General features: G+C 43.3%; 1 protein-coding gene across 5 annotated transcripts in view; it reads right to left on the bottom strand.

Moving 5' to 3' along the window:
• The window catches only part of LOC138960283 (hornerin-like), an 82,776-nt gene that overhangs the window by 10,406 nt on the left and 46,447 nt on the right, over positions 1–25,923 (bottom strand). For 3 of the 5 annotated variants that reach the window (XM_070332107.1, XM_070332109.1, XM_070332110.1), the window contains exons 1-2: positions 3,244–3,829; positions 2,492–2,601 (exon numbers count right to left, since the gene is read on the bottom strand). In XM_070332107.1, the coding sequence (XP_070188208.1) occupies positions 2,492–2,601; positions 3,244–3,475 (342 nt within the window). In that variant the 5' untranslated portion in view covers positions 3,476–3,829. Of the gene's footprint in view, positions 1–2,491; positions 2,602–3,243; positions 3,830–25,923 lie in introns of those variants that run through there. The other 2 variants (XM_070332111.1, XM_070332108.1) reach the window with 1 other exon arrangement.

Genomic DNA, 25,923 nt, shown 5'->3' with positions numbered 1-25,923 from the left:
ACTGGAAGTGGAATCTTACAAGAACAGGTATGTGAAACGCTCCTAAAATAGCAAGTTATGTAGAAATCATACAATAAGCTTCACTTAGAAAAAAGACAATGCCTTAAGTCTTATATTTGCCTGTATAATTCATTAATAATCAATGTTTTTCAAGAACACTTTCGAGGATTTGTGGAGAAGTTGTGGACAGAACTGTTGCTGATTAGTGAAATACTTTCAATTCTTATAACTGAAAAATATACCAAATAAGTATCTTTCCTGTGGAGTATGTACATCTTTCTCTCGTTAAACGCGTTGTTTGATTGTTGGTCTTTCATGTCCCTTCAAACTATACTGCCGAACTAAAGTTAAGGGCCGGCCTCTGATTTGCGCAGCTTTCCGTTGTTATTTTTTATGCCAACACTGCATGACGAAAAAATGGCCAACTTGGGTTTTCCAGAAGCCTGTCTCACTGCTGCACGTGCCTGACCTTGTTTTGCACGCATTGCAGTTCAGCAACAACGTTTTTAGGGGCAGTGAAACACGATAATTTCCTATAAAATTTGCTTGACTTTAGCTGAAGAAGCAGTATTGCAGTCGGTGTTTGGCATGGTGCACGAGCAAACCATGGCTATACTGAAAACTCCTCAACGAAAGTTGCACAGGAATGGGTATTTAGGGGCGCGCACCAGAGTTCTGAGTAAGCATGCCTCCAAGAACAAAACTGACAACATTGGATCGAGGACGGGCGCTGGGATGGCTGCAGGACGGCGTGTCTGGCAGAGAAGTTTCCAGACGGCTAGGAGTGAGCCACTCTGTTATTCAGCGGCTCCACCAACGCTTCCAGACTACCGGAAGTGCTGTTGAGCGACCTCGGTCTGGGCGCCCAAGATGTACAGATCGAAGAGACGATCGCTACCTCAAGCTCTTGGCTCTACGTAACCGAACCAACACCCGCAGGACGTTGATAGGCAACTTCAGGGCCGCTACCAACGTCACCATCAGTCGCATGACTGTGACCCGTCGTCTGCGTGAGGTGCGCCTGCACTCAAGGAGAACTGTCGTCTGTCCGCCCCTCACACCACGTCATCGCCGGGCCAGAATGGCGTTCTGCCGCAACCATCGGCGTTGGAACAGACAGCAGTGGGGCAGGGTACTCTTTACAGACGAGTCCCGGTTCACTCTCTCTTCCTGTGATGCCCGCATACGCGCTTGAAGACGTCCGGGTGAACGTTTCATCGATGCCTGTGTCCAGGAACATGACAGGTATGGAGGCGGTTCAGTTATGATGTGGGCTGGCTTCCATCTGCACGGGAGGACCCCCCTGTACCGTATTAGAGGCAATCTTACCGGCGTGCGGTACAGGGATGAAATCGTGAGGCCTCAAATCATCCCTACACTGCAAGCCATGGGTGCCGGCGCTATGCTCCAAGACGATAACGCGACCCCTCATCGCGCTAGGGTGGTCCAAGATGTTCTGCAGCGTCAGCAGATTGTGAGGATGAACTGGCCAGCCCGATCCCCCGACTTGGCGCCCATAGAACACCTCTGGGACATCATTGGACGCCGGGTGAGGGACAATCACCCCCAACCTGCTGATGTGGACCAGCTCTTCCAATTCCTGCGGCAGGAGTGGACGGCAATCACTGAACAGATGCTCCAGAACCATGTAAACTCAATGCGCTCACGGATCGGTGAATGCCTTGCAGCCCGGGGTGGCCACACCCGTTACTGAACTTGAAATAACTGACAGAACTTTATTGCCACTTTTCGAAAGGGGGGTGGGGTACTTCCGACGGTTGCTGCGCAAATGAAATTTCTTTGTTGGTGATTTTGTTTACATGACTCGAACGGTTACATGTCGTATTAAAACATTTCAAGGGTTGAAGGTGTTGCTTTGATTTGTTGTGTTATGAGAGATGATTCTTCTTCTTGCCCTTAACTTTAGTTCGGCAGTGTATTTGGCCATCAGGGACCGTTTCAATTATGTTTCATTTAGCGTTTTACACGGTGTTCTCTGTGTTTGAAACTTTTCACATTTAAATCTATAACAGGAAAGTAGAGAAAGTTCACATCTGTTTACATCTGTTACTTCAATTCTTCTTACAAATCGTAATCTCTCTTAAAAGGTTAAACTATATTGTCCGGGAAACATCTCAGACTCTAAAGGGAAAACATCCGCAACATAACCTCACTATCAACCTGTTTGCTGGCAGGAAATATTTGTATACGAAGTATTACCCGTGTGTATCTGAACTGACAACTTACAGTGTACCCTTCATGCATAAACGAATACACCACATACACACACATTGTTTTTTGTGTGTGTTTTTTCCTTCTTCTTCTGTTATTTGCAGAACGGTTTGTTGCCCGTTGAAGCAAGGTACCCAGGACGTCAGCTGACGTCATACGGGCAGCGAAAGGATTAATGCGTCCCCCTTTTGGACATCTAAGTCAGCACAAGACATCCCAAGGCGTAGATGATGAACTTGGACAATGAAGCCTAGCTCACCTTTTTGGCTGACTCCTTTGGCCTCTTGATGAGCATGAGACACTTCTCCTCTGCTGGACACTGGTCAAGCGCCGCCAGGACACTGTCCGCATCCTCTAGGAACGCTTGCACTGAAACACACACAGTGAAAAACGCATGTAGTGGCTGTCTGTGTGTGCTTGTTTCTTGTTTACCTGTACTGCATTTACCTGTACTGCATTTACCTGTACTGCATTTACCTGTACTGCATTTACCTGTACTGCATTTACCTGTACTGCATTTACCTGTACTGCAACACATAGCACAGGTTATGTGTGATTGTTTTATATATATATGTGTGTGTGTGTGTGTGTGTGTATGTGTGTGTGTGTGTGTGTGTGTGTGTGTGTGTTATTCATGTTGTTCGTTGTTCGTCTTATGCCAGTTGAGTATGTAACACTAACACACACACACACACACACACACACACACACACACACACACACACACACACACACGCGCACACACACATACACACACACACACACACACATACATACACACACGCGCGCACCACGCACGGTAATTCACGGTTACCAAGCTGGTTCTTACTCCAATTTACCTTTTATTCGACACTGCAAAGTGGCCACAGGGGGGAGAGACGAGTTTGCAAGATACTAACTAAACCACACACATAACTGTACGTAATTATATTAAAACCCAGAACGAGCAGGTGCCAGCATTAAAGAAAAAATATAACTAAGACAAAATAAACAGCAGTTATCAACCCTTACCTTGCACTTCACATTCTTTCAGTATTCCAAGTTGGAACTGAAAAGCCTCTCCGTTCTCCTCAGGACATTCACCCGTTTCGCCATTGACAGTGTTCTTACTAGGACTGTTCGTCTTGTCTTTTGGAGTCAGTTTTGGTTTTGGTGCGATTATTTCCGGTTTTGTGTCTGTCTGAATCACTTCTGTGGGTTTTATCAGTTTCTCCGGAGAGTTGGGTATCACAGGCCCTTCCATTGTAGCACGGGACGTATCCGTGACTTGTACAACGGAGACAGACAACGTCAGTCCATGGTTCAGAAGGGAGAAAGAAGAGAGTCGCTGTCCATACTGTAGGAACAGTCACTGATTCAGAAGAGAGAGAGGAAAAAGTTCTTAGTCCATGATTCAGAAATCTGTTTGAACTCAGACCCAACGCACACTACTTTTTTCTCATTCCGGTTTCAATGGCTTGTCCATTTTTGGGTTTTTTCAAGCCTCTTCAGTGTTTGTTTGCAAGAGCACTTAACTCGTGTCTCATTGTGAGTCTCATTTCACAAACATGCTTCGTTTCACTGCAGTGAAGTAATCACACCGTCTGTCACAGTGTGTCCCATTTCACAAACATGCTTTGTTTCACTGCACATAGGAAGAACTCCCATTAAATACAGGGCATCTCACTTTGGACTCTCTCTTTTTCTCTCTCTCTCTCTCTCTCTCTCTCTCTCTCTCTCTCTCTCTCTCTCTCTCTCTCTCTCTCTCTCTCTCTCTCTCTCTCAACTTCAGGGAAAATATTGCAGCAGCACGAATCTTCACACAGAGGGGAGGGTGGGAAAATCGTTTTATCTGCGCGTGAATTCTTCAGTGTTGTCGTATCGTGTTGTGCTGCAATCTTTTGAAAGAAGTTCAGGTCAGTGCATGCCTCCTTTGATTTTCTGTGCCACCATAGCTCTTCTCTGAAGCAAATGTTATGACAAAAAATGAAGGAACTTCTAACAATAAACACAACAAATTTACATAAACTGAAACCTAAAGTAAAATAACTCTTCGGCGATAGACGGAAAGCACATGACAGCTATAGCATGACAGCCTAAAAAATCGATATAGCGGATTTATGGCACAGCGGACATTTTGCATTAAGGGTACCCCCTTCACCCCCCCCCCCCCCCCCCAAGAAAAATGTACTGATGAGCCAAAAGATAAGGCAGTTGCACACTATCTCTATTACGAGTGTAAACATAAACTTATATAGCTATTCTGATGGACACGTGGGGGAATTCGGGGGCTGTGATTGGATGGTCTCACACATCCCTTTTCCGATCATCAAAGCATAACGCTACGAAAGTCGGCCATTTTTGCCGATATCCAAACGATATCGGCAAAAACAAAGACGCATGGTTCCGGTTTCTTCCACGTGTATAAAGTACACGCATACCTCGCCAGGTTTGTTCCTGTGACTAGTCAACAGACGATGCCATTTGCTTTGTGTGTGTTTTTGTTGTTGCTTACTGTAGACTACATGACATACATTACGTGTAAAATCCAGTTCTTTAACAGGCAACAAACCTTGCACATTTCCAGAAGCTGCAATCTGAAGAGACCTATCTCTGATTCTAGCAGACGATCTCTCCAATGTTTAACACAAAATCAGCAAACTCTCCTGTCACATAGAACGTCCATTGTATAGTGCAATGTTGAAATGAAGTTACCGGTCTGAAACATTTCGTCGTTTCTTCTGAGACAATCCTTGTTCTCTTATCATCTACAGATTTACCGCAGTCTTCACCACGCGAATTCCCAACAGAAGTCAGACTTTCGAACATACAATCTACGTAGGCAAGCATGATACGTCATGACGTCATATGATTCCTAACATATTGACGTAATGCTAAGCATCCGGTTATCTCGAGTTTTCTCCGTAATACATGTCCGTGGGTTTTTCAATGTTCGGTTATTTCCGTGGCTTCATGCGGAAAGGGAACCGTCGTCTGCAATCAACGACATGGACCATTCTGGTACTTGTTGCCGACAAAAACATGATTTTAACACAGAATTTAATGTCAGAATAGCTATATAAACGCTATTGTGTTTTCATCGTAGCAATAGGGTCCGATATTTAGACTCGAACAAGTATAATGCGACTCGTCTTCGACTCGTCGGCATTATACTTGTCTCGTCTAAATATCGGGCCCTATTGCTACGCTGAAAACACAATAGCTGTTAATATCAAGAGAATTCATTGCCATATCAAGAGAATCCATTGCTTTATCTCAACTAGCTCAAATTCCAGGTACACTCTTCGCTAGACAAAGACGTCAGAATCAGTGCGCGCAGAACTTGCATCGCAATCTTAGATCAGCATTAAGAGCCACGCGTAACCAATCAGGTTGCGGAACAACATCATAAAAAGCCGAGTACGTGCGTGCTCTGCTGGTAAGTACATTCTTCGCTGGACAAAGACCTGACAATCAACGAAGGACCTGTGTGGTAACCTTGGACCAGCCCAAGAGCCACACGTAAGCCATCAGGTTGTGGGGTAACATCAAAAGAAAGCACTTCATCTCAAAGCTTTTTGTTTGTTTATTTGTTGCTTAACGTCCAGCCGACTACGCAGAGCCATATCAGGACGAGGAAGGGGGGATGAAGGGGGCCACTTGTCAAGCGATTCCTGTTTACAAATGCACTAACCCATTACTTGTGTCCCAGCAGGCTTTAGTAAAACTAAATTAATACCTACTGGAAGATTACCAGTTTCCAGTATGTTAAAATAGGCTTAACCTATCTACTGCTGGACTTACATCAGAACACTAACAGATTAAACTATACATGAATCGCGAGACAAGCGGCAAGAGAAGAGATTTTTGGAAAAAATACAGGTGAATGAGCAAGAAGGCAGAAAAAAGAAAAGAATTCATGAAGAAAAAGAGAGCATGACAGGAAAGAGGAACCAAAAATCTACCTAACAGCAAACTAGAAAGCTCCTGCGGTTCCAAAAACAGGAGGGGCCTTTAATTTCTTAACCGCAGTGCCCCACTGCGGGAATCTCAAAGCTCAAACGGGCTAGACACAACCTGCGCTGGACAAGGAACCCATAACCAAAACACGACCTGTAACCTTGGACCAGCCCGAGAGTACAATACGTAACCCTACAGGTTGTAGTGTATTTGCGCTGTAGATTAATCGAAATCCAATCACTCTGGAAAGCAACCCTCCCGAGGAATAAGATATGCACGCTCACTCTCAGCGCCCCCCCCCCCCCACACACACACACACACCTCTAGGCCATTAATCAATGGAGATCCGAATCGCAGCAGATATCATGGTGCAGAGGGAGGGGAGGGGGGGGGAGAGCGGAGTTTTAAGGTTAAAGGTACATACTCTCCTACTATTGATACCATGCTATCGACCAGGTTAACAACCACCGATCTGTCTAGGCTGATGTAATGAGAGCATCTTTCAGCTTGGACACATCTTTATACACCTACAACCTCACTGGTTTGTGTGCAGAGCATCTTTTAGTTTGGACACATCTTTATACACCTACAACGTCACTGGTTTGTGTGCAGAGCATCTTTTAGTTTGGACACATCTTTATACACCTACAACATCACTGGTTTGTGTGCAGAGCATCTTTAAGCTTGGACACATCTTTATACAACTACAACCTCACTGGTGTGTGTGGAGAGCATCTTTTAGTTTGGAAACATCTTTATACACCTACAACCTCACTGGTTTGTGTGCAGAGCATCTTTAAGCTTGGACACATCTTTATACACCTACAACATCACTGGTTTGTGTGCAGAGCCGGACCCTTTTGCTGAATAAATGACGCAGGTCGCTTATGAAATTTAATTTAGCGCCGAATTACCACTCTGGACAAAAATTGGATTTTTTGGTAGAATGTCGTCATCCCGTGCCAGAGTTTGCATGGGCAAATCTGCTGTAATACTGCTCGCGATCACTTACACGCAGGTGGGTGGGTGGGGGGTGGGGGGCGGGGGACCTTTCAAAAACGCCTGGTACTAGTAGATATATCCATGGGACTTACTGTTTACTAAATATATATATTTATGAAAGGAAAAAGCCTCTGCTGAGCTTTTCTTAATCTGAATGAACACGGACATGCATTTTGTTTCTATGGTCGTGCTGCAATGACTGTCTTCACTGTGACAAGTACCCACTCTCTTACGCGAGCATGCCAAATCTTTGCCTCACTTTTCTTTAATCAATCAATCAATGACGCTTATATCGCGCATATTCCGTGGGTACAGTTCTAGGCGCTCTGCAGTGATGCCGTGTGAGATGAAATTTTATACGGCCAGTAATTGCAGCCATTTCGGCGCATATTTACCTTTCACTTTACCGCTGAGATACAAAGATGCTCTGTCAGACAATTCCTCTAGTTGACTTTCTTCAGCGTAAAGAGCGTGTTAATTTGAAATACCTCCTAGTCGTAAATGATTATACACTGTTCTTCAAAGTACTGACAGAACAGACCTACTTGGAACTTTTTCAGTCTTCACTCTGCTTCAGGAAAGTCGATGGCAACGTAACCTTGAACTGTACGGTAGCGGTGCAAATCGCTGGCCGTATTTTCTATCGATCGAAACCTTCGCGCTCAGAACGTTGCGCAAGTTACTAAATTTAGCGCGTGCGAACACACAAAAAAAGAAGATGCGTTAACCGAGAAACTTGAAGGAAGCAACTGGATCTAGTCACGTGGGCCATATATTCGCTGCATCCACTAGAGTTGGTTGCTTGCAATGCGTTCAGTGTTTGTCGCCTGCACGAAGAGCACGTGCCCTTAGTATCAACGCCTTTGATTTATTTTGTTACTTCTTGTGCTGTTTTTCCCTTTCCATAATTATACATTTCCTCGTTCAGTCTCAGGGGATTAATCTTTTGAAAAGCAGCTGTGCATTTTCAAACCACACGACCACGAGTAGTTTTCATCATGTCTTTGGATTAGCCCGGTATGGCCGATATAGCACGTGCATTCATCAGCTACAACACCAAAGATCGAACACCAAAAGAACGCACCATCAAGGGTCCTCATTTGTCCAAAATAACTAGCACAGGTTTGCAGAACAGTCTTTGAAATGTGACTTTTTGTGTTATCCCTTTCACGACAAAGCACAATTTATGACTTATTGTCGTTATACGAGTTATGCAGTCGAATGCTGATTATAAAGAAGTGAAGTCTAGCGTAACCTTCCCAAACGGGATCAAACTCGTAGTGAGGTTATTTCTAATCACGACATTCAAATAACGAACTACTATCTTAATTGATACATCAAACAGGAGTTTTGAACAAATACGTCTAAACGATTAATGGCAGTGTGCACTCAAACCTCACGCGGAAGACTGATGCAACCCAACAAAATTGCTCTATACACAAAAAGCACGTGGCAACAGCAGATTCCTGACAAAATCGATATCGCTATCAGCGAAGCAAACTCAGAAGCCATCAAATTCACCTCGCTGGTCAGTTTGAAAGAGAAATCTCAGGAACCGATAAACTGTGGAACTGATGCGCAACACGAGTAGCAAAAGTGTCTTAGGAACGCATGTACCTTTAGATATAGGTTGCACGTGCCGTAACTTGAAACGTTTCCGTACACTGACTGGCACTCTGACAAACATGCTGATGGCACAGAGCAACGACTGAGATAGAGATAAGGCGTGTTGGCCAAGTGACAGAGCGAGCAAATGACAAACACACACACACACACACACACACACACACACACACACACCAATAGCAACTGTGCCCCCCTTCGCCCTCATCCTCCTCATTCTAACGATCACTGTGACATGGCCGCTTGATGTCACAGAGAGGGGTGACATGGGGGAAAGAGAGGGAAGAGAGGGAGAGAGAGAGAGAGAGAGAGAGAGAGAGACAGAGACAGTGAGACAAAGAGAGACAGAAAACAAAGAGAGAGAGAGTGTGTGTGTGTGTGTGTGTGTGTGTGTGTGTATGTGTGAGAGAGAGAGACAGAGAGACAGAGAGAGATGGACAGAGAAAGAGAGAGAGACGGAGAAAGAGCGAGAGATTAAGGAACAGAGAGAGAGAGAGAGAGAGAAAGAGAGAGGCGGAGAAAGAGCGAGAGAGATTAAGGAACAGAGAGAGAGAGAGAGAGAGAGAGAGAGAGAGAGAGAGAGAGAGAGAGAGAAACTGAAACTGAAACTGAACATTATTACCAAAGGATAATTTTAGGCAAAGCCTAATCTTACAACCTGTCCCTTATACAAACACTTAATACAGACGCACATAATATATATATATATATATATATATATATATATATATATATATATAGAGAGAGAGAGAGAGAGAGAGAGAGAGAGAGAGAGAGAGAGAGAGAGAGAGAGAGAGAGAGTGACAATGACAATGACAAATTCTTTATTTACGAGGGTAGTGGCATAAGCAAACGGGTGCTTTTTTACATCCAGCCCTCGCCCATGGGAGAGAGAGAGAGAGAGAGAGAGAGAGAGAGGAGAGAGAGAGAGAGAGAGAGAGAGAGAGAGAGAGAGAGAGAGAGAGAGATACATAGTGACAGAAGAAAAAAGAAGCAGAAACAGAAAAAGAAGAAGAAGAAGGGCCAAAGAGGCATCAAACGAGCTGGGTTGAGGGAGGATGGTGACCCGTGATTCACACCGCCACACCAGCGCGCGGTCACCCTGACACCGTACGACACGAGCGAGGCGTTGGTTTTCATTGCAGCAATGCCACGTCCAGAAATAGCCCTGCCTCGGCCTCTCACTCAAAACGCTCCCGATCCTACTCCGGCTCGGAGTTGGCAGTAAACAAGATGCGAGTGCGTGACGCAACCAGCACATTGCGCGAAGAGTGACGTCGCTATGCAAATGAGCTCCTTTCAGAGGCTTCACTTGATGCAGCTCAGTTCGGTTGCCCTCTTCTCTTCCACGACAGCGACAGCCAGTTCAAACAGATTGCACACACACACACACACACACACACACACACACACACACACACACACACACACGCATTCTGGTGTTTTCCCTGCAGTACCGCACGTGCGCAACGAAGTGCTCTTGCATTTAGGTTAAATTACCTTTAGGTTCACCCAACAGGTGTTTTTTGTGGGTTGTTTCCCCTCTCTTTTTAAAATATACTGCAACCCACAGAGCTTCTGATGAGATGTCGGTATCACTTAGCTCTCTGCCACCTGTTGAATAATTGTACTTAAAATCATCAAAAGGGTCAACTGATCGTACTACCCTTATGTCAACCTAGCTCCTTACGAAAGTCCATCTCAGTCAATGTGCTTATGTCAGTCGTAGTCCAATTTCTTATACAGGTATATTTCACATACATTATGCAGTACGAGCAGTTAACCCTTTTGGTGATTTTAAGTACAATTCTTCAACAGGTGGCCCTTGTCCAGTCAGAGTACTAAGTGATACCAACAGCTCGTTGGAAGCTGTATGGATTGCTGTTTCATATTTTAAACCCAGCTGCTTACGCAAATCCATCTCAGTCAATTTGCTACATATAGTCCAATTCCTTATATAGGTATTTGTGACATACAATAAACACAAACCTGAGTTTCACAAAAGCATTGTAAGGCCACACACATGAAGCACCGTACCGTATAAATGTTCAATTGCCTAAACTAGTCCATGTCATTCAAATTGCTTAAACACCGTTCTATTTCACAAACAAGTTATCACAAGAAACTTGAATCTTTCCAGCGCATACACTGAAGGGAGCCCAGCACTGGTGATCGCACAACTTCATCAAACGCTGCACGTGCACATTTCAGTCCACACAAGCATTGTCACCGACATACACCCTCAGCTGATTACGCTATGCAAAACAACAATCTCAGGTCAAAAAGACGGTGTTAAAACCTGACACTGTAAACACCTCCTTAACAAACACTCCAAAGACAGCAACACCCATTAAATATCCAATCTTGAAAGTCATCAAAGAAGATCCCAAAAGAAGGTCATCATAACTCCAAAGTTTGGTATAACAGCGAAGGCTTGGCTAGAGAGTCGTATATCAACGAATACAACTCGTAGTGGCACAAACTCCACACACACACGGGCGGAAAGTGCCGCATTTGCTCATTGAAACTGTCCACTGCGCTGCAGTGGCAACGCGAAGTTCCAGCAGCTAAACTAGGTCACAAGCTCCCAGAAAATCAATGGATGCACCTCGATCGTTTTGGACAAAAATGCACTCTGGAAAATGGAGGGAAGAAGCTCTCACGCTGCCAAACTCCCCCGGCAATTCCGTTTAAAAAGAAAAAGCAATTTCTTTCTTTAACACATACTTCTTGACGTAAACGCAGTGGGACAGTTAACGGGTCAAGGCTAAAAAGTCACTGTAGTTTGAGGGCAGGGGGTGTGTACAGAATTTGTTGTTGTGGTGGTGGTTGTGGTTGTTTGTGTGCGGGTTTTGCAATGGAGAGAGAGAGAGAGAGAGAGAGAGAGAGAGAGAGAAAAAAAAACGAGAGAAAGAGAAAGAGAGAGTGTGTGTTTGTGTGTGCGTGTGTGCGTGCGTGTGTGCGTGTGTGTGTGTGTGTGTGTGTGTGTTTGTGCGTGTGTTTGTGTGTGTGTGTGTGTTGTTCAGTGGCTGTGTAGTACTAATCCGGATGCTCACAGAAAGGACAACGTTGTGTATAAACAACATTTTTTAATAGCGTTTGACAGATCCATTTATGATTTCTTGGTGCTAAATTGATATACACCAAGTAACCATAGAGTTCAAGCAGCTGCATCTCACACGTGACCCCAAGAAGAGGATGATTTAACAGCGAACATACTGGAACAACAACAAAACTTAGATACTTCCACGTTTGTTTGTTTGTTTGTTTAACGCCCAGCCGACCACGAAGGGCCATAATCAGGGCGGTGCTGCTTTGACATTTAACGTGCGCCACACACAAGACAGAAGTCGCAGCACATGCTTAATGTCTCACCCAGTCACATTATTCTGACACCGGACCAACCAGTCCTAGCACTAACCCCATAATGCCAGACGCCAGGCGGAGCAGCCACTAGATTGCCAATTTTAAAGTCTTAGGTATGACCCGGCCGGGGTTCGAACCCACGACCTTCCGATCACGGGGCGGACGCCTTACCACTAGGCCAACCGTGCCGGTATACTTCCACGTGACTGACAAATCGTAACAAAAACAAAACAAAAACAGTGCTACTCGTATCTTGCCGGAGTTGCAACACATTCATTCTATAGAGAATACTACATGGCTTGCTGTGTCGTACCAGATTTACACGAGGTTGTTTTTAAAATATTAAACTGCGAGTGAAAGCGAGCTGTTCACTAGTTGAAAAAGCAACGAGTGTAAATCTGGTACGCAGTCGAGAAGACGCTTCTTTTGGAACCTCGATCTCTTCCATAGCCTCGTGCTATCTCTTACGTCAAAGCAAAGAACGTCACTCTGGAAAGTGTAGCGTGACGTGTTAGTTCTAAAAATTCATCGAGGGGAATTAGCGAGCGCAATTTTTGTTTCCTTAATGACGTTTGTCTCGGTGACTTTGGCATCATAAGCAGAGGAAAAACAGGTCCCTGCCAGACTAGCTTGACATGACCTCATTTACATGATATACACACGTGTGGTTTGAACGATATTGTTATGTAATGAGTAGTCTCTCTCACGTATGTAGGATACAAGTTGTTTCCATACGCTGTGCCAACTACGATTTAAGGCAACTCCGGATCGAGGAACACGTCCTTCGAATAAAACAACAGAGACAGAATGAAAGTGAAATGAAATGTCATAAGAAGTTGAAAGCCCGGTTGGACGAACAGAGAAAAACCAACAGAAAAGTAAGACCGATGAACGAATGAACGAAGGAGGACAGAAACCCAAACGGACAATCCTCAAGCCCAAACAACTGTTTGCCGTCTGGCTCTAAACCTGCAGATGAAAAGTGACTAGTAAAGAATCTTCAAACCTCACACACAACGTATCTGTATACAAAGGGTAACAACGAAGGAAACAAAATACAAGTAATTAAGCCAATATCTTATTAAACACAACTCGCATAATGTACCCTGTTCACCAGAACACCACGTTTACTTATACTACTTCGGATACCTACTGTAACAGAAAGGAAAAGCCAATATTTGACAACGGACAGCATACATAAAATCCACGCCAGTCATCAGAAAAAAAGACATTTCTCTATTCTAATTGGGATACCCACTGACAAAGAAAGACAAGTCGCGTAAGGCGAAAATACAATATTTAGTCAAGTAGCTGTCGAACTCACAGAATGAAACTGAACGCAATGCCATTTTACTCGTAGCAACGTCAGGCCACCGCTCATGGCAAAGGCAGTGAAATTGACAAGAAGAGCGGGGTAGTAGTTGCGCTAAGAAGGATAGCACGCTTTTCTGTACCTCTCTTTGTTTTAACTTTCTGAGCGTGTTTTTAATCCAAACATATCATATCTATATGTTTTTGGAATCAGGAACCGACAAGGAATAAGATGAAAGTATTTTTAAATTGATTTGGACAATTTAATTTTGATAATAATTTTTATATATTTAATTTTTAGAGCTTGTTTTTAATCCGAATATAACATATTTATATGTTTTTGGAATCAGCAAATGATGGAGAATAAGATAAACGTAAATTTGGATCGTTTTATAATTTTTTTTTTTTTTTACAATTTTCCGATTTTTAATGACCAAAGTCATTAATTAATTTTTAAGCCACCAAGCTGAAATGCTATACCGAACCCCGGGCTTCGTCGAAGATTACTTGACCAAAATTTGAACCAATTTGGTTGAAAAATGAGGGCGTGACAGTGCCGCCTCAACTTTCACGAAAAGCCGGATATGACGTCATCAAAGACATTTATCATAAAAATGAAAAAAACGTTCGGGGATTTCATACCCAGGAACTCTCATGTCAAATTTCATAAAGATCGGTCCAGTAGTTTAGTCTGAATCGCTCTACACACACACACAGACACACAGACACACAGACACACAGACACACGCACATACACCACGACCCTCGTTTCGATTCCCCCTCGATGTTAAAATATTTAGTCAAAACTTGACTAAATATAAAAAATGCAATTATTGATAAAACACGTACGGTACACACACAGTCTGTCTTAGCCATCAGAACAACACTGTTATCTGTATTACTGAGAATACCAACGGAAAAAGTAAGGAAAAGCCAACACATTTCTCTATACTAATTGACGTACCCACGGAAAAGGAAAGGAAAGGCCAATATTTGACCACAGCACACACTGACACTAAAACACCCCAGTCAGCAGAACACCACACAGCGTACCTCTTCTGGTCGACAATCACACTGGACATCCAAACGGTCACTGCCCCCCCTGCTGATTATAGTTGGTCGTGACACCCAGGTACAGTGACACCCCTCTTCATAGACACCCCGATTTAAAACATCACTCCCCCCCCACCTACCCCGTTCGGACCCTCCTTTGTCTGTTAATAACCACTGCAAAATGCAGCTTCATTTTTAGGTTAAATGCATGACTTTCACAGGTTTTGGGCGGTGTTGCAATGATGTCGTTTGGCGTCGACAGTTGTTTATACATCAAAATGTATTTCAAATCGCCGAGAACGTTACTGTTATTTGCGCAGAACCTTTTTTCTTTTTCGGGGGGTGGGGGGGTGGAGGGAGGGGGGTGGGGGGTGGGTCACACCAAGGATTGCTTAACACTTCCAAAACGTGATGGCAAATCTGTCGAAGAAAATAAATCATGGCAACACCCATGTCTGAATTAAAAGGGAGGGGGGGGGGTACCACTGTATCAGATGCACTAAATGTACACGGTCAGCTACAGCGTTACGAAGCGTGACACTGAGACAGGTGTACGCCCTTTACCTGCTATTTAAGCTCTTTCATCTTTCGCCGCAATGAACAATAACAGGGCTGGTCACCTGAAGATGAGACCCCGCAGAAAAGCACCCGAGACTGCTCTTTTTGTCGTGGAGGACAGTCTTCAATTACCTGGGAAAGACACAATGGGTTTACGGGCGGGAAGACACGAAAGGCTGACAGGGGCTGAAGACACCTTCGCCTTTTTTCTTCTTTTGGTTTACCCCTTGGAATGCCCGTTGCCATTTGTGACTACAAAGTAATGGGTGTGCTAGCTGTCAAAGTGTGCTTGCACTCAGCTGTTCCTGTAGAGATAGGTGGATAGACAGACAGACAGACAGACAGACAAAACAGACAAACAGACACAAAGCTAACCCGCTAAAACAAAAGCTGGACAGGCCTAATGACAATTAGTGTTGCCTTTTGTGTTGTTGTTTTTCCCTGATGAAGCTTTTATAAGCGAAAATTCGTACTGTCTTGTGCTGTTCTTGTATCGGTGAGTACAGATATCTTTTGTTTGTTAACCTCGTTCATCTCACCTCAGTCACTTCGTTGTTTAGATGACAATTTAAATGTCAGGCATAGACATTTATCAATGCATTTTTTTGTCAAAGAATAGTGCCCACCTCGCTGAGGTCGAACAGATTTAAAACAGTTTTGGTCAGGAGGACAGATGGTCAATACCACAGACACTAAACCGAAAAATTGAAAGACCTTATAGGGTGTTTTGAAGCCGCCTCGAAGATCGAATTAGTGCAGGAGAATTGATCAATTACTCTGATTACTTTTAATGTCCTTTACCGATCAACTTTGGTCAGATATGTACAGATCGTCCAAAAACACAGACACCGAACTGAAGAACAAAGAAATCCGTATTTGTACCCCCCCCCCCCCCCACACACACCCCCTGGCTATTATTCTGTAGTTCTTGGTGACCGTGAGCCAACCCTTCATTGTCGTTGTTGTCCAACATACTGTGCCGTCCTTGGGCTGCCACTAAAACTGCTTTTGTCACACCAAGAGGCTGACACTAATGGGCGAACATGTCAGGCAGCCTACCTTAAAATTAGGTGCATCAGCTCCATCCGCCACTTTCTCACTGAAGAAGCCACAAAAACCCTTGTCACTTCCTGCATATTGTCTCGTTTAGACTATTGTAATGCCCTGTTGATTGAATGTCCTTCGTTAGTTATCCAACCTCTCCAAACTGTTCAAAATGCTGCAGCCCGCATCATCTTTAGGTCAAAGAAAACACAGCATGTCACTCCCCTGCTATACACACTCCACTGGCTGCCGGTGGAACAGCGTATCAAGTACAAAGTCGCTTGTCTGTGTTTCAAGGTCTTCTCAGGAAGTGCCCCTCAGTACCTTTCTGAACTCCTGTACATATACACCCCATCACGCACACTCAGATCATCCGCTGACACCAGGCTACTGAAAGTTGAGCGCTTTAACAGGAAGCAGCACGGAGCAAGAAGCTTCTGTTGTGCTGCACCACCACTCTGGAACTCTCCTCCCTTCTCTCTCAGACACTGCGCCTCTCTTAGCTCTTTTAAACAACAGTTGAAAACTTTCTTTTTCACAGAATATTACACCAACCTGGCCTAATGTCTTCTTCATTCCATTTCTGCACATACTCCTCTCCCATAAAATTGTTATGATTGTTGAGGGTGTTAGCTGTGTATGTTTGTATATATATAGTGTGTATTGCATATATGATTAGTGTGTGAACAGTACATGTGGTGATTTGTGTCTGTATGCTTAATTTGTTTTATGTAGGTTAGTTGTTCTATTCTGTATATATATGTTCTTTTGTAAAGGGCCTAGAGCCATAGGTTAGGCACTTAAAAATATCCAGTTATTATTATTATTAGTATTAAGTGTGGTTTGATGTTCTCGCATCAGAAGGTCATAGTGACACGTAATTAGCTTAATAAAGCTACCTTCCGTCTCGTATAAGCCATTGTATACACCTTCCCAGATCTGACGTTTTGTTTGTTTGTTTGTTTGTTTGCTTAACGCCCAGCCGACCACGAAGGGTCATATCAGGGCGGTGCTGCTTTGACATTTAACGTGCGCCACACACAAGACAAAAGTCGCAGCACAGGCTTCATGTCTCACCCAGTCACATTATTCTGACACCGGACCAACCAGTCCTAGCACTAACCCCATAATGCCAGACGCCAGGCGGAGCAGCCACTGGATTGCCAATTTTAAAATCTTAGGTATGACCAGATCTGACTGGAATGATCAAACAAATTCCAATCACTTGGACATAAAACAACAACCATAAAAAACAGTCTTGCTACATCCTGTGCAGAATGTTCCTTTTTTCTGCAATAAGTTAGCAGGTTGACATTTGATGACTTCTGATTGTTGGTAAGTGTCCTACTGGAAGGATGCTCAGATCACATTATAAAAAATAAAGGCTGAGCTGATGTGAGGTGGAAAAGGAGATTGCTTACAGAAGAAGTGCGGTAGCTTCACAACGCATGAGGCATGTAAAATAAGCCAATGAGCATAATGCCCGTCCCGTTTACGACTTTGGACCAGACTAATGAGCCGTGAAATCGGTTGTCACTTTACCATTCCCACGGCCGTGACGGCGTGAACAGAGAATTAGTTTTAGTACTTCACGGGCAATATATTTGCTGTGTGTGTGTTTGTGTGTGTGTGTGTGTGTGTGTGTGTGTGTGTGTGTGTGTGTGTGTGTGTGTGTGTGTGTGTGTGTGTGTGTGTGTGTGTGTGTGTGTGTGTGTGTGTGTGTGTGTGTGTCTGTGTGTGTGTGTGTTTTATTGCAGGGAAGGTGTCCTTTTGTCAAGAAGAAATCCGATGTTTGAGCAAGCACTGCGCGCTCAGGAATCTTAACACCAAAAAACAGCTCACATTCAAAGCTCGTTTACAAAGCAACAACAACAGCAACAAAACAACCCACTGATTCAGCGCTGGAGAATGGACAATACAGGATCTACACAGTTTGTATGGTGTTTGTGTGTGTGGCTTTGTCAGCAAAACGGTACACATTGCTTTGTCCTCAAGCAAGAAAAGCGTGTATACAAAATTGTTTGTCCGAAATAAAACAGCAAATCTCATCTTTGTCAAAAACAAATCTATTTCTTTTCCTCGGGTCAGAAAAGCTCATCTACAAAGTTCTCTTGTTTCTTGGTCATCACAACTTTAGGCACTGTTTTCTGTTCTCAAAACTCATTCACAAAGCACCCTTGTTTCTTCTTTCAACAAGAATACTCTACCCACACATCATGTACTTTTCACATGGCAGGAAGTAAGACACAGAAAAAGGACTGCGTGGTCACAGCACTGATCAAATCACAAAGCTGCTTTCCTAGTATTTAGCTGCGATGCTAAAGACACTGTCTACGTCCTCTTGAGCGATAGGTCAAAGAACACTTTGCGGCCATCAGGGAAAGTCAATCGCGACTATCGAGTGCAGTATTGAACGACTGTGGTATAAATGCTGGTATTGTTTTGCAGAGAGACAATCTAAGCTAATCACCACATCATGTCCAAAATAGTTTCTTAGACTGGGGAACCCCCCCCCCCCCCCAAAAAAAAAAAAATAACCAACCAACCAGAGATACACCATTAATTAATAGAGTAGCTTTGCTTGATCTGACATTGAAGAAGAAAAAAAAGCCACTACAAAGACGTCAATAAGACTATCAACAACATAAATGTAATTTGGAAGTCAGTATAGAAGAAATACAGTTACCAGGAATGTCTCAAAATTAAACGTGTCTGTTCTGAGTTTGACACAAAAGAGAGGCCACTAAAAAAAAGACGACGACACTACAACAAACGGAATGTATATTTCGTATGCAACACAGAAAAGATACAACCAAGACATAGCTAAAGAAATTCAAATAAGAAGTTCATGCGACGTGAGCAAACTACCTGTTTCAATCGTTTTCATAAACGCCCAACCACTATATATAAGTGTATGCTTTTGTACAGTTGCAAATGGCATAGTTGTACGTATGTCAGGGCATTGCAATTGCATGAATTAACGTTCTGTTAAAATTCACTGCAACTGGTATGGAAAAATAACCAGCCAGAAAAATGCAAGTGGATCCGACAATTTTTCAGACTTTTTTCTCCACGGTTTCCTTCTCTGAGATAATTAGTAATGTTGATGCCTTGTATAATGTTGTGCGACTGAAAACAGTTGCCCCCACCCCCCCCCCCCCCTCCACAAAAAGCAATATTAATAATAATGCCGTTCTGAAGGTATTTTGTTTGTTTGTTTATTTGTTGCTTAACGTCCAGCCGACTACGTAGAGCCATATCAGGACGAGGAAGGGGGGATGAAGGGGGCCACTTGTCAAGCGATTCCTGTTTACAAATGCACTAACCCATTACTTGTGTCCCAGCAGGCTTTAGTAAAACTAAATTAGTACCTACTGGAAGATTACCAGTTTCCAGTATGTTAAAATAGGCTTAACCTATCTACTGCTGGACTTACATCAGAACACTAACAGATTAAACTATACATGAATCGCGAGACAAGCGGCAAGAGAAGAGATTTTTTGGAAAAAATACAGGTGAATGAGCAAGAAGGCAGAAAAAAGAAAAGAATTCATGAAGAAAAAGAGAGCATGACAGGAAAGAGGAACCAAAAATCTACCTAACAGCAAACTAGAAAGCTCCTGCGGTTCCAAAAACAGGAGGGGCCTTTAATTTCATAACCGCAGTGCCCCACTGCGGGATTCTGAAGGTATAATTAATTACCTAGCTGTACATGTTCTATGTATTATCCTTGACTCCAATCCTTACTCCGAGAATGATACTTATCATCGACAAAAGAAACAATGCCATAATGTCTTCCATGCAAACGCACATAAAAAAAACATTTCTATACGTACGCATGCACAAGGCTTATATATAATATATATATCACTTTATAAAATCGTCCCACACAAGCCTTACAATCACATATCACCTAGGCCTCCCACAGAATTTAACTCCTCACTTTGGCCAAAGAATCTTAACACAACTGCACACACCACCAGTGCTCACTGACGCACAATCAGAATGCGATCCAGTTTCTTGGGGCCAAACGGCGTTGTGCCGGCCGGTCTCCGATAAGGTTAAGAAGACAGCCACGAATCGTGTTTGACTTTTGCACACCCTTTCGCCTTGGCGTGTATCAATACGCCTTACAGATTGCCGTCCCAGGTAAGCAGACAAAGATCCGTGAGCCTCAATCAAGTTGGGCCAAACAATCGAAGCCTATAGCTTAAAGACAGTGGACGTTTTAAAGACACTGAGAGAGGGAGGGAGGGAGGCGGCCGGACAAGAACGGACTGGTTCTATTTCTGTTGTTCTGTTGTTCGTCCGTATAGGACAAGCGAGCGGCAAACTGACGGCGTAAACCCCCCTCACACAAAGCGATCAATCCCTTGCCCTCGCGAACCCTTCATAACATCCCGGTGTCAACAGTTTTCTGCTCAGGTTTCTTTTTCTCCTTTTAATAGCAGTGTGGCTCGCACACAATGCGTACGACTGTTGCCCGTGTCTTCTATAGCGGGCCTCGGGTAACAAGGGACACATACCAATCAATCAATATAGAAGTGGGGTTTTTTTGCGCATGGTTGCACCCGGTTCAAAAACTAGAGAAAACAGACAAATAAACAGAGAAAGGAAGAAAGACAGGAAGAAAGAAAGGAAGAAAGAAAGGAAGAAAGAAAGGAAGAAAGGAAGAAAGAAAGGAAGAAAGAAAGGAAGAAAGAGACAGAGAGCAGAGGAAGCACGGAAGTAAGACAGGAAGGGAGAGAGGAAAGAAAGAACAGAAAAGAAAGTACAACTGTACGGAAAAAAAGCAAACAAGAAATTCCTCCGAGGTAGGAAAAACACCCCCGTCAAAGGGAAATAACCTTCTCAGTTGGTGGCAGTGACTGAGTGAGATCGAGAATGGTTATTTCCCTTTGACCATTAATATTTCCCTCTATAAGTCCTTGTATAATTTTAATCCACCAATAACTCCCTAACCGTGTGTTTGACTGGTCCCAATTTTTGTAAGGACCGTCTCAGGAATGTATAGAACCTGTTCACCAAGTTTGGTGACGATCGGTCCGTTCATTCTTGAGATCTATATGCGAACACAAACACACAAACAAACAAACAAACAAACACATCGACCGAAACCTATACACACCCCTATACCGGGGGTGTAATAAACCCCCTCCATCGGGATAGGCTACACACTGAGTGACTTTATTCTGGCATTGTAACCTACCAGTAAACATAGTTATGTTTGCCAAGACAGAGCATCGGCGAACCTATTTTTTCTTCAAACTGTGTATACACTAGAACAGACAATATAGCCTTATGGACCTCAACGGCGTATCGGTTTTTCTTCAAAATATCTTAATTTTAATCACAATATATACGCAGGCAGTTCCACAAAAGCGGGGGTCAAAACACACACCAGTGTATCATCTTCGTGTGTACTGCTGTCTGCATTACAATAAAGCCTGGGTCTGGAATGGACATCACCGGCGTGTTGTTATAAACTGTGTCAATGTCAGTGATACATTGTGCCCTGCTGTAGTAAAATATACTTCAGATCCTAAATCCCTCTCCCTGTAGCGGCCCTCTCGACCCCAAGCCCCCCCCCCCCTCCTACTCCCATCCACCTCCCTCCCCCACATATATTAACCCCTTCTTCTGTCCAACCTATTGGCAAAAGTTAAACTCAGTTCTCGGGCAGTAATTTACGGTCTCCGATAACAAGAAGAAATGTTCAGCGGATTTTCACACTGCTAAAACCTGACTTTCTTGCAGTTGCTTTGTCTGCAATGCCTTAGAACTCTACAAATAGTTAAGTTTTTCGCGTTTGTGTTGTAATTTGCAAGCAAACATCGTACATAGTAAAGTTAATCGACTTTGCTACAATTTGTAAAAACTAGGGCATTACCTGATACCAAAAAATATATATATAAATCCCATGCTGTTTTCAAATACAGCGTTTTGCTATTCACTTCAATATAATAGTAAATAACAATCAAGAAATAACGAAGTCTTTTAACCACAATTTCCCAGATATTTACACTTTTCATTTTGTTTTAATTCACACCACAAAACTTGACATACACTTCGCATTTTGCTATTCAGTCTCAAGTCTAAACAATAAATAATAATAGTATAAATCATAACTAATTTTCTTCACAACATCATAGACATAATGTTGCCTCACATGTTCTTTGTACAATCGTTGGTTTTCACAATAAATATTGCATTACTGTACTTTTTTTTTTTTTTTCTTTCTTTTTTTTGCATAAAGACGACAGTGCAGCTCATTATATTTAAACATTATACATAATATATTCGTCCTGGATTTTGTTTTTCGCTGTGGGAAAACTGTGATTCGACTGCATGGTGACCCTGTGCTGATGGCCTTGACTTAACAGACACCAGTTGTACAATGTACGTTGACAGTCTAAAAGTGGTACAGGAAGACTTGTTCTGAAACAGTCTACTTCAACGGAAAATCACTGATTCATGTTGTGAAGAAAAAACAACACACATTCAAACTGATCTTAGCAAAGAAGAAGGCAGATAAGAATGATGTACGTGTGTTACCTTATCTAGAAATGTGAAGGAAACATCAATAAAAGTACACCAAAAGCGAACAAGGTTCTATTTGTTTTTTTTAAAGCGTGTTAGTATTTTGGGCACGGTACAATCATGAATAGCCCTGCGGTCATAATAGATGCTGATCCTGGGCATTACTGTACTTGTCTTCTTTTTCTTTAACAATGTCTTTCCAAAAACAAAACTCAAAGACCACACAAGCGATTGCAACCTACTCCTATCTCTCGTCTCTCTTCCTGGGTACAATGGTACCTAAGACTTACATTTCCATGCTACCCATATTGTCAAAATACCAATAAATATTCAAAACAAATGTTAACTACTACTTAACTTCATTTTAGACCCACACCCATTATTATACACACATTTCACATTTAAACCATTAGTCGGCCCACTGTCGATATTTATCGACTAAGTTCCTTGTTTGTTTGTTTGTTTGCTTAACGCCCAGCCGACCATATCAGGGCGGTGCTGCTTTGACATATAACGTGCGCCACACACTAGACAGAAGTCGCAGCACAGGCTTCATGTCTCACCCAGTCACATTATCCCGACACCGGATCAACTAGCACTAACCCCATAATGCCAGACGCCAGGCGGAGCAGCCACTAGATTGCTAATTTTAAAGTCGGGGTTCGAACACACGACCTCCCGATCACGGGGCGGACGCCTTACCACTAGGCCAACCGTGCCGGTTACCAACATTGGTCTTCACATTGGTTTGTTAGCATCGTTTCACTTGGAGAAATGCCAACATTGGCTTTCACAATAGGTTTTTAGCATTATTCCACTTGGAAAAATACCAATATTCTTCAACATGGCTGTTTACCAAGCAGATATAGACTTTGTCACGTTTGTTGTTGCTGTATTTCTATTGTAATTACTGTCACATGTTTCAACATGAAATTGTTCTTAATTCTCACTCTGCACAGGACGCGACCAGACTGTACGTGTTTGTTATGTATCTAAAACCAAAACAAAGCTTACCCCATGCAAAGAGCCTGAACTGATCAATGGTGGCTTCGATTATCCTTTACACGAGAAGGGATTGGATATCTTTTTACCTCGAAAAAAGTGTTCAAGTTTTCAAGTTTTCGCGCACGGAAAATAATAATAAACGTATCCCCCAAAAAATGTATCCACCACCACACAAAGAGTTACGCACCACATCAACACCGCGATGCAACGCAAGCTCTCTCTCTAACTCCGCTGCACGCATGTCAACAAGAGCGACGAAACCAAGCCCTGACTTGCTACTCGGTGCACAACGTACGGAATCAATCACTGGCCGTATTCTGCGAACATGCCTCGGTTTACACTTCGGGCTATCTTACGTGACCGGGAGTCATTATTTATCTCCTTCCCTTCAGGGATGCAATTTACAGTTTGAGGTACATGACCGTGAAACAAGAATTCGGTGGGCGTAAAAAGTTCGAGGGAAGGAGGGAGGAGAAGAGAGGGAGGGGGTGGGGTGGGGTGGGAGGAAAATCAAGGTCGAGATTTTGTTTCTCCTTCTTTCTCTCTTCCCGGGGAACAGAAAATGACACCATCAAGCAAGGCGTTGCGTGTGTGGGCGGGTTCACGACTTGGCGGTCGATAGAATGCCCTAAATGTTTCGCAGCAACATTAGGTTTCGCTGAAACTCTGATTTTCAACAGGTCAGCACTGGCAGCTCTGCTCAGTCGATTCAGTCCACACTACTTGGTGCTTTTTCAGTGTTGTAAACAAGCAGTCTTTGACGAAACGATATGACTGGACACAAAATGTGTGCCTGTCGTAGGTCACACAAATGTACGTGTTCGCGAGGTCTGTCGAGGGCAGTTTGTCGCAACTGAAATCCCCCTTGTTTGTCGCAAACTAATGCGACAAATATTCATCTCTAGCAAAGTAACACACATAACTCCTTTCTTTTGTAGACATGGAACTGTGATAATATTTTGCACCGAAATAGTCAGGCACCGAACCGAGCTTTGCAACACACAAAAGCCAATTTCTTTCCTGAACACGCAACTGAGATCTCACAGGCTGAACACACAACCCGCTTCTTTCGTCAACATGCACTTGTGATCTCACCGGGAAAACAGTCAAGTACCTACCCAGCAAAGCAATACACACCCCACTTCAGCGACATTAGCCAAACCGGGTAAAATAGAAGCGAAACACTTGCAAGGCACTACATGTTTGAACCAAAAACTGCAAAAACTTCACTGACTTCGCAAAGCAAGATGGATCAGCTGAACCTAACGGGACCTAAAGTCCGTATTAATTCATCGATCACACACAATTTTGCTTCCACATGAAAACCGAAATACACACCCCACTTCAGCGATATTAGCCAAACCGGGTAAAATAGAAGCGAAACACTTGCAAGGCACTACATGTTTGAACCAAAAAACTGCACAAACTTCACTGACTTCGCAAAGCAAGATGGACCAGCTGAACCTAACGGGACCTAAAGTCCGTATTAATTCATCGATCACACACAATTTTGCTTCCACATGAAAACCGAAATACACACCCCACTTCAGCGACATTAGCCAAACCGGGTAAAATAGAAGCGAAACACTTGCAAGACACTACATGTTTGAGCCAAAAACTGAATAAACTTCACTTTGGAAAGTAAGATGGATCAGCTGAACCTAACGGGACCTAATGTCCGTATTGATTCATCGATCACACACAATTTTGCTTCAACATGAAATCCAAAATACACGTGCATAAACTTGCAAATCCACAACAACACCCTCTCGATGTCGTTGTTGTTGTTGTTGTTGTTGTTGTTGTTGTTGTTGTTGTTGTTGTTGTTGTTGTTGTTGTTGTTGTTGTTGTTGTTGTTGTTGTTGTTGTTGCAGCTGCAGTCAAATCACACACACTCTCCGCTCCAGCCCTTACTGTCAAATACGGTTCACACCTAATCAGTTCCACAGCATAAAAAGCTAACCTCGACAAAATATTTCCAACGGAGACGATCGTATTTCATCTAAATATATATAGTTGAGGCATCTAAAAATAAACGCAAACACCGATCATTAACACAGTCTCGATTGCAGTTCACCTTCAATTAAAACCTGCATTCACACCACACCCGCAGGTGGTTTCAGAAAGAACTCCCTTTAGCTCGAGCTAGGTGTTTTTCACACGGTAGTTTGTTGGAAGAGTTGTGTACGTGTTCGTCAGTTATGTTCCTGTTTACACGAGTCAGTGTTAGTTGTAGCACAGTTACTAGCG

Source organism: Littorina saxatilis, linkage group LG2 (assembly GCF_037325665.1).
Source record: "Littorina saxatilis isolate snail1 linkage group LG2, US_GU_Lsax_2.0, whole genome shotgun sequence".
Lineage (NCBI taxonomy): Eukaryota > Metazoa > Mollusca > Gastropoda > Littorinimorpha > Littorinidae > Littorina > Littorina saxatilis.
Note: the sequence above shows the minus strand (reverse complement) of the source record. Positions and strands in the feature narration are given on the sequence as shown.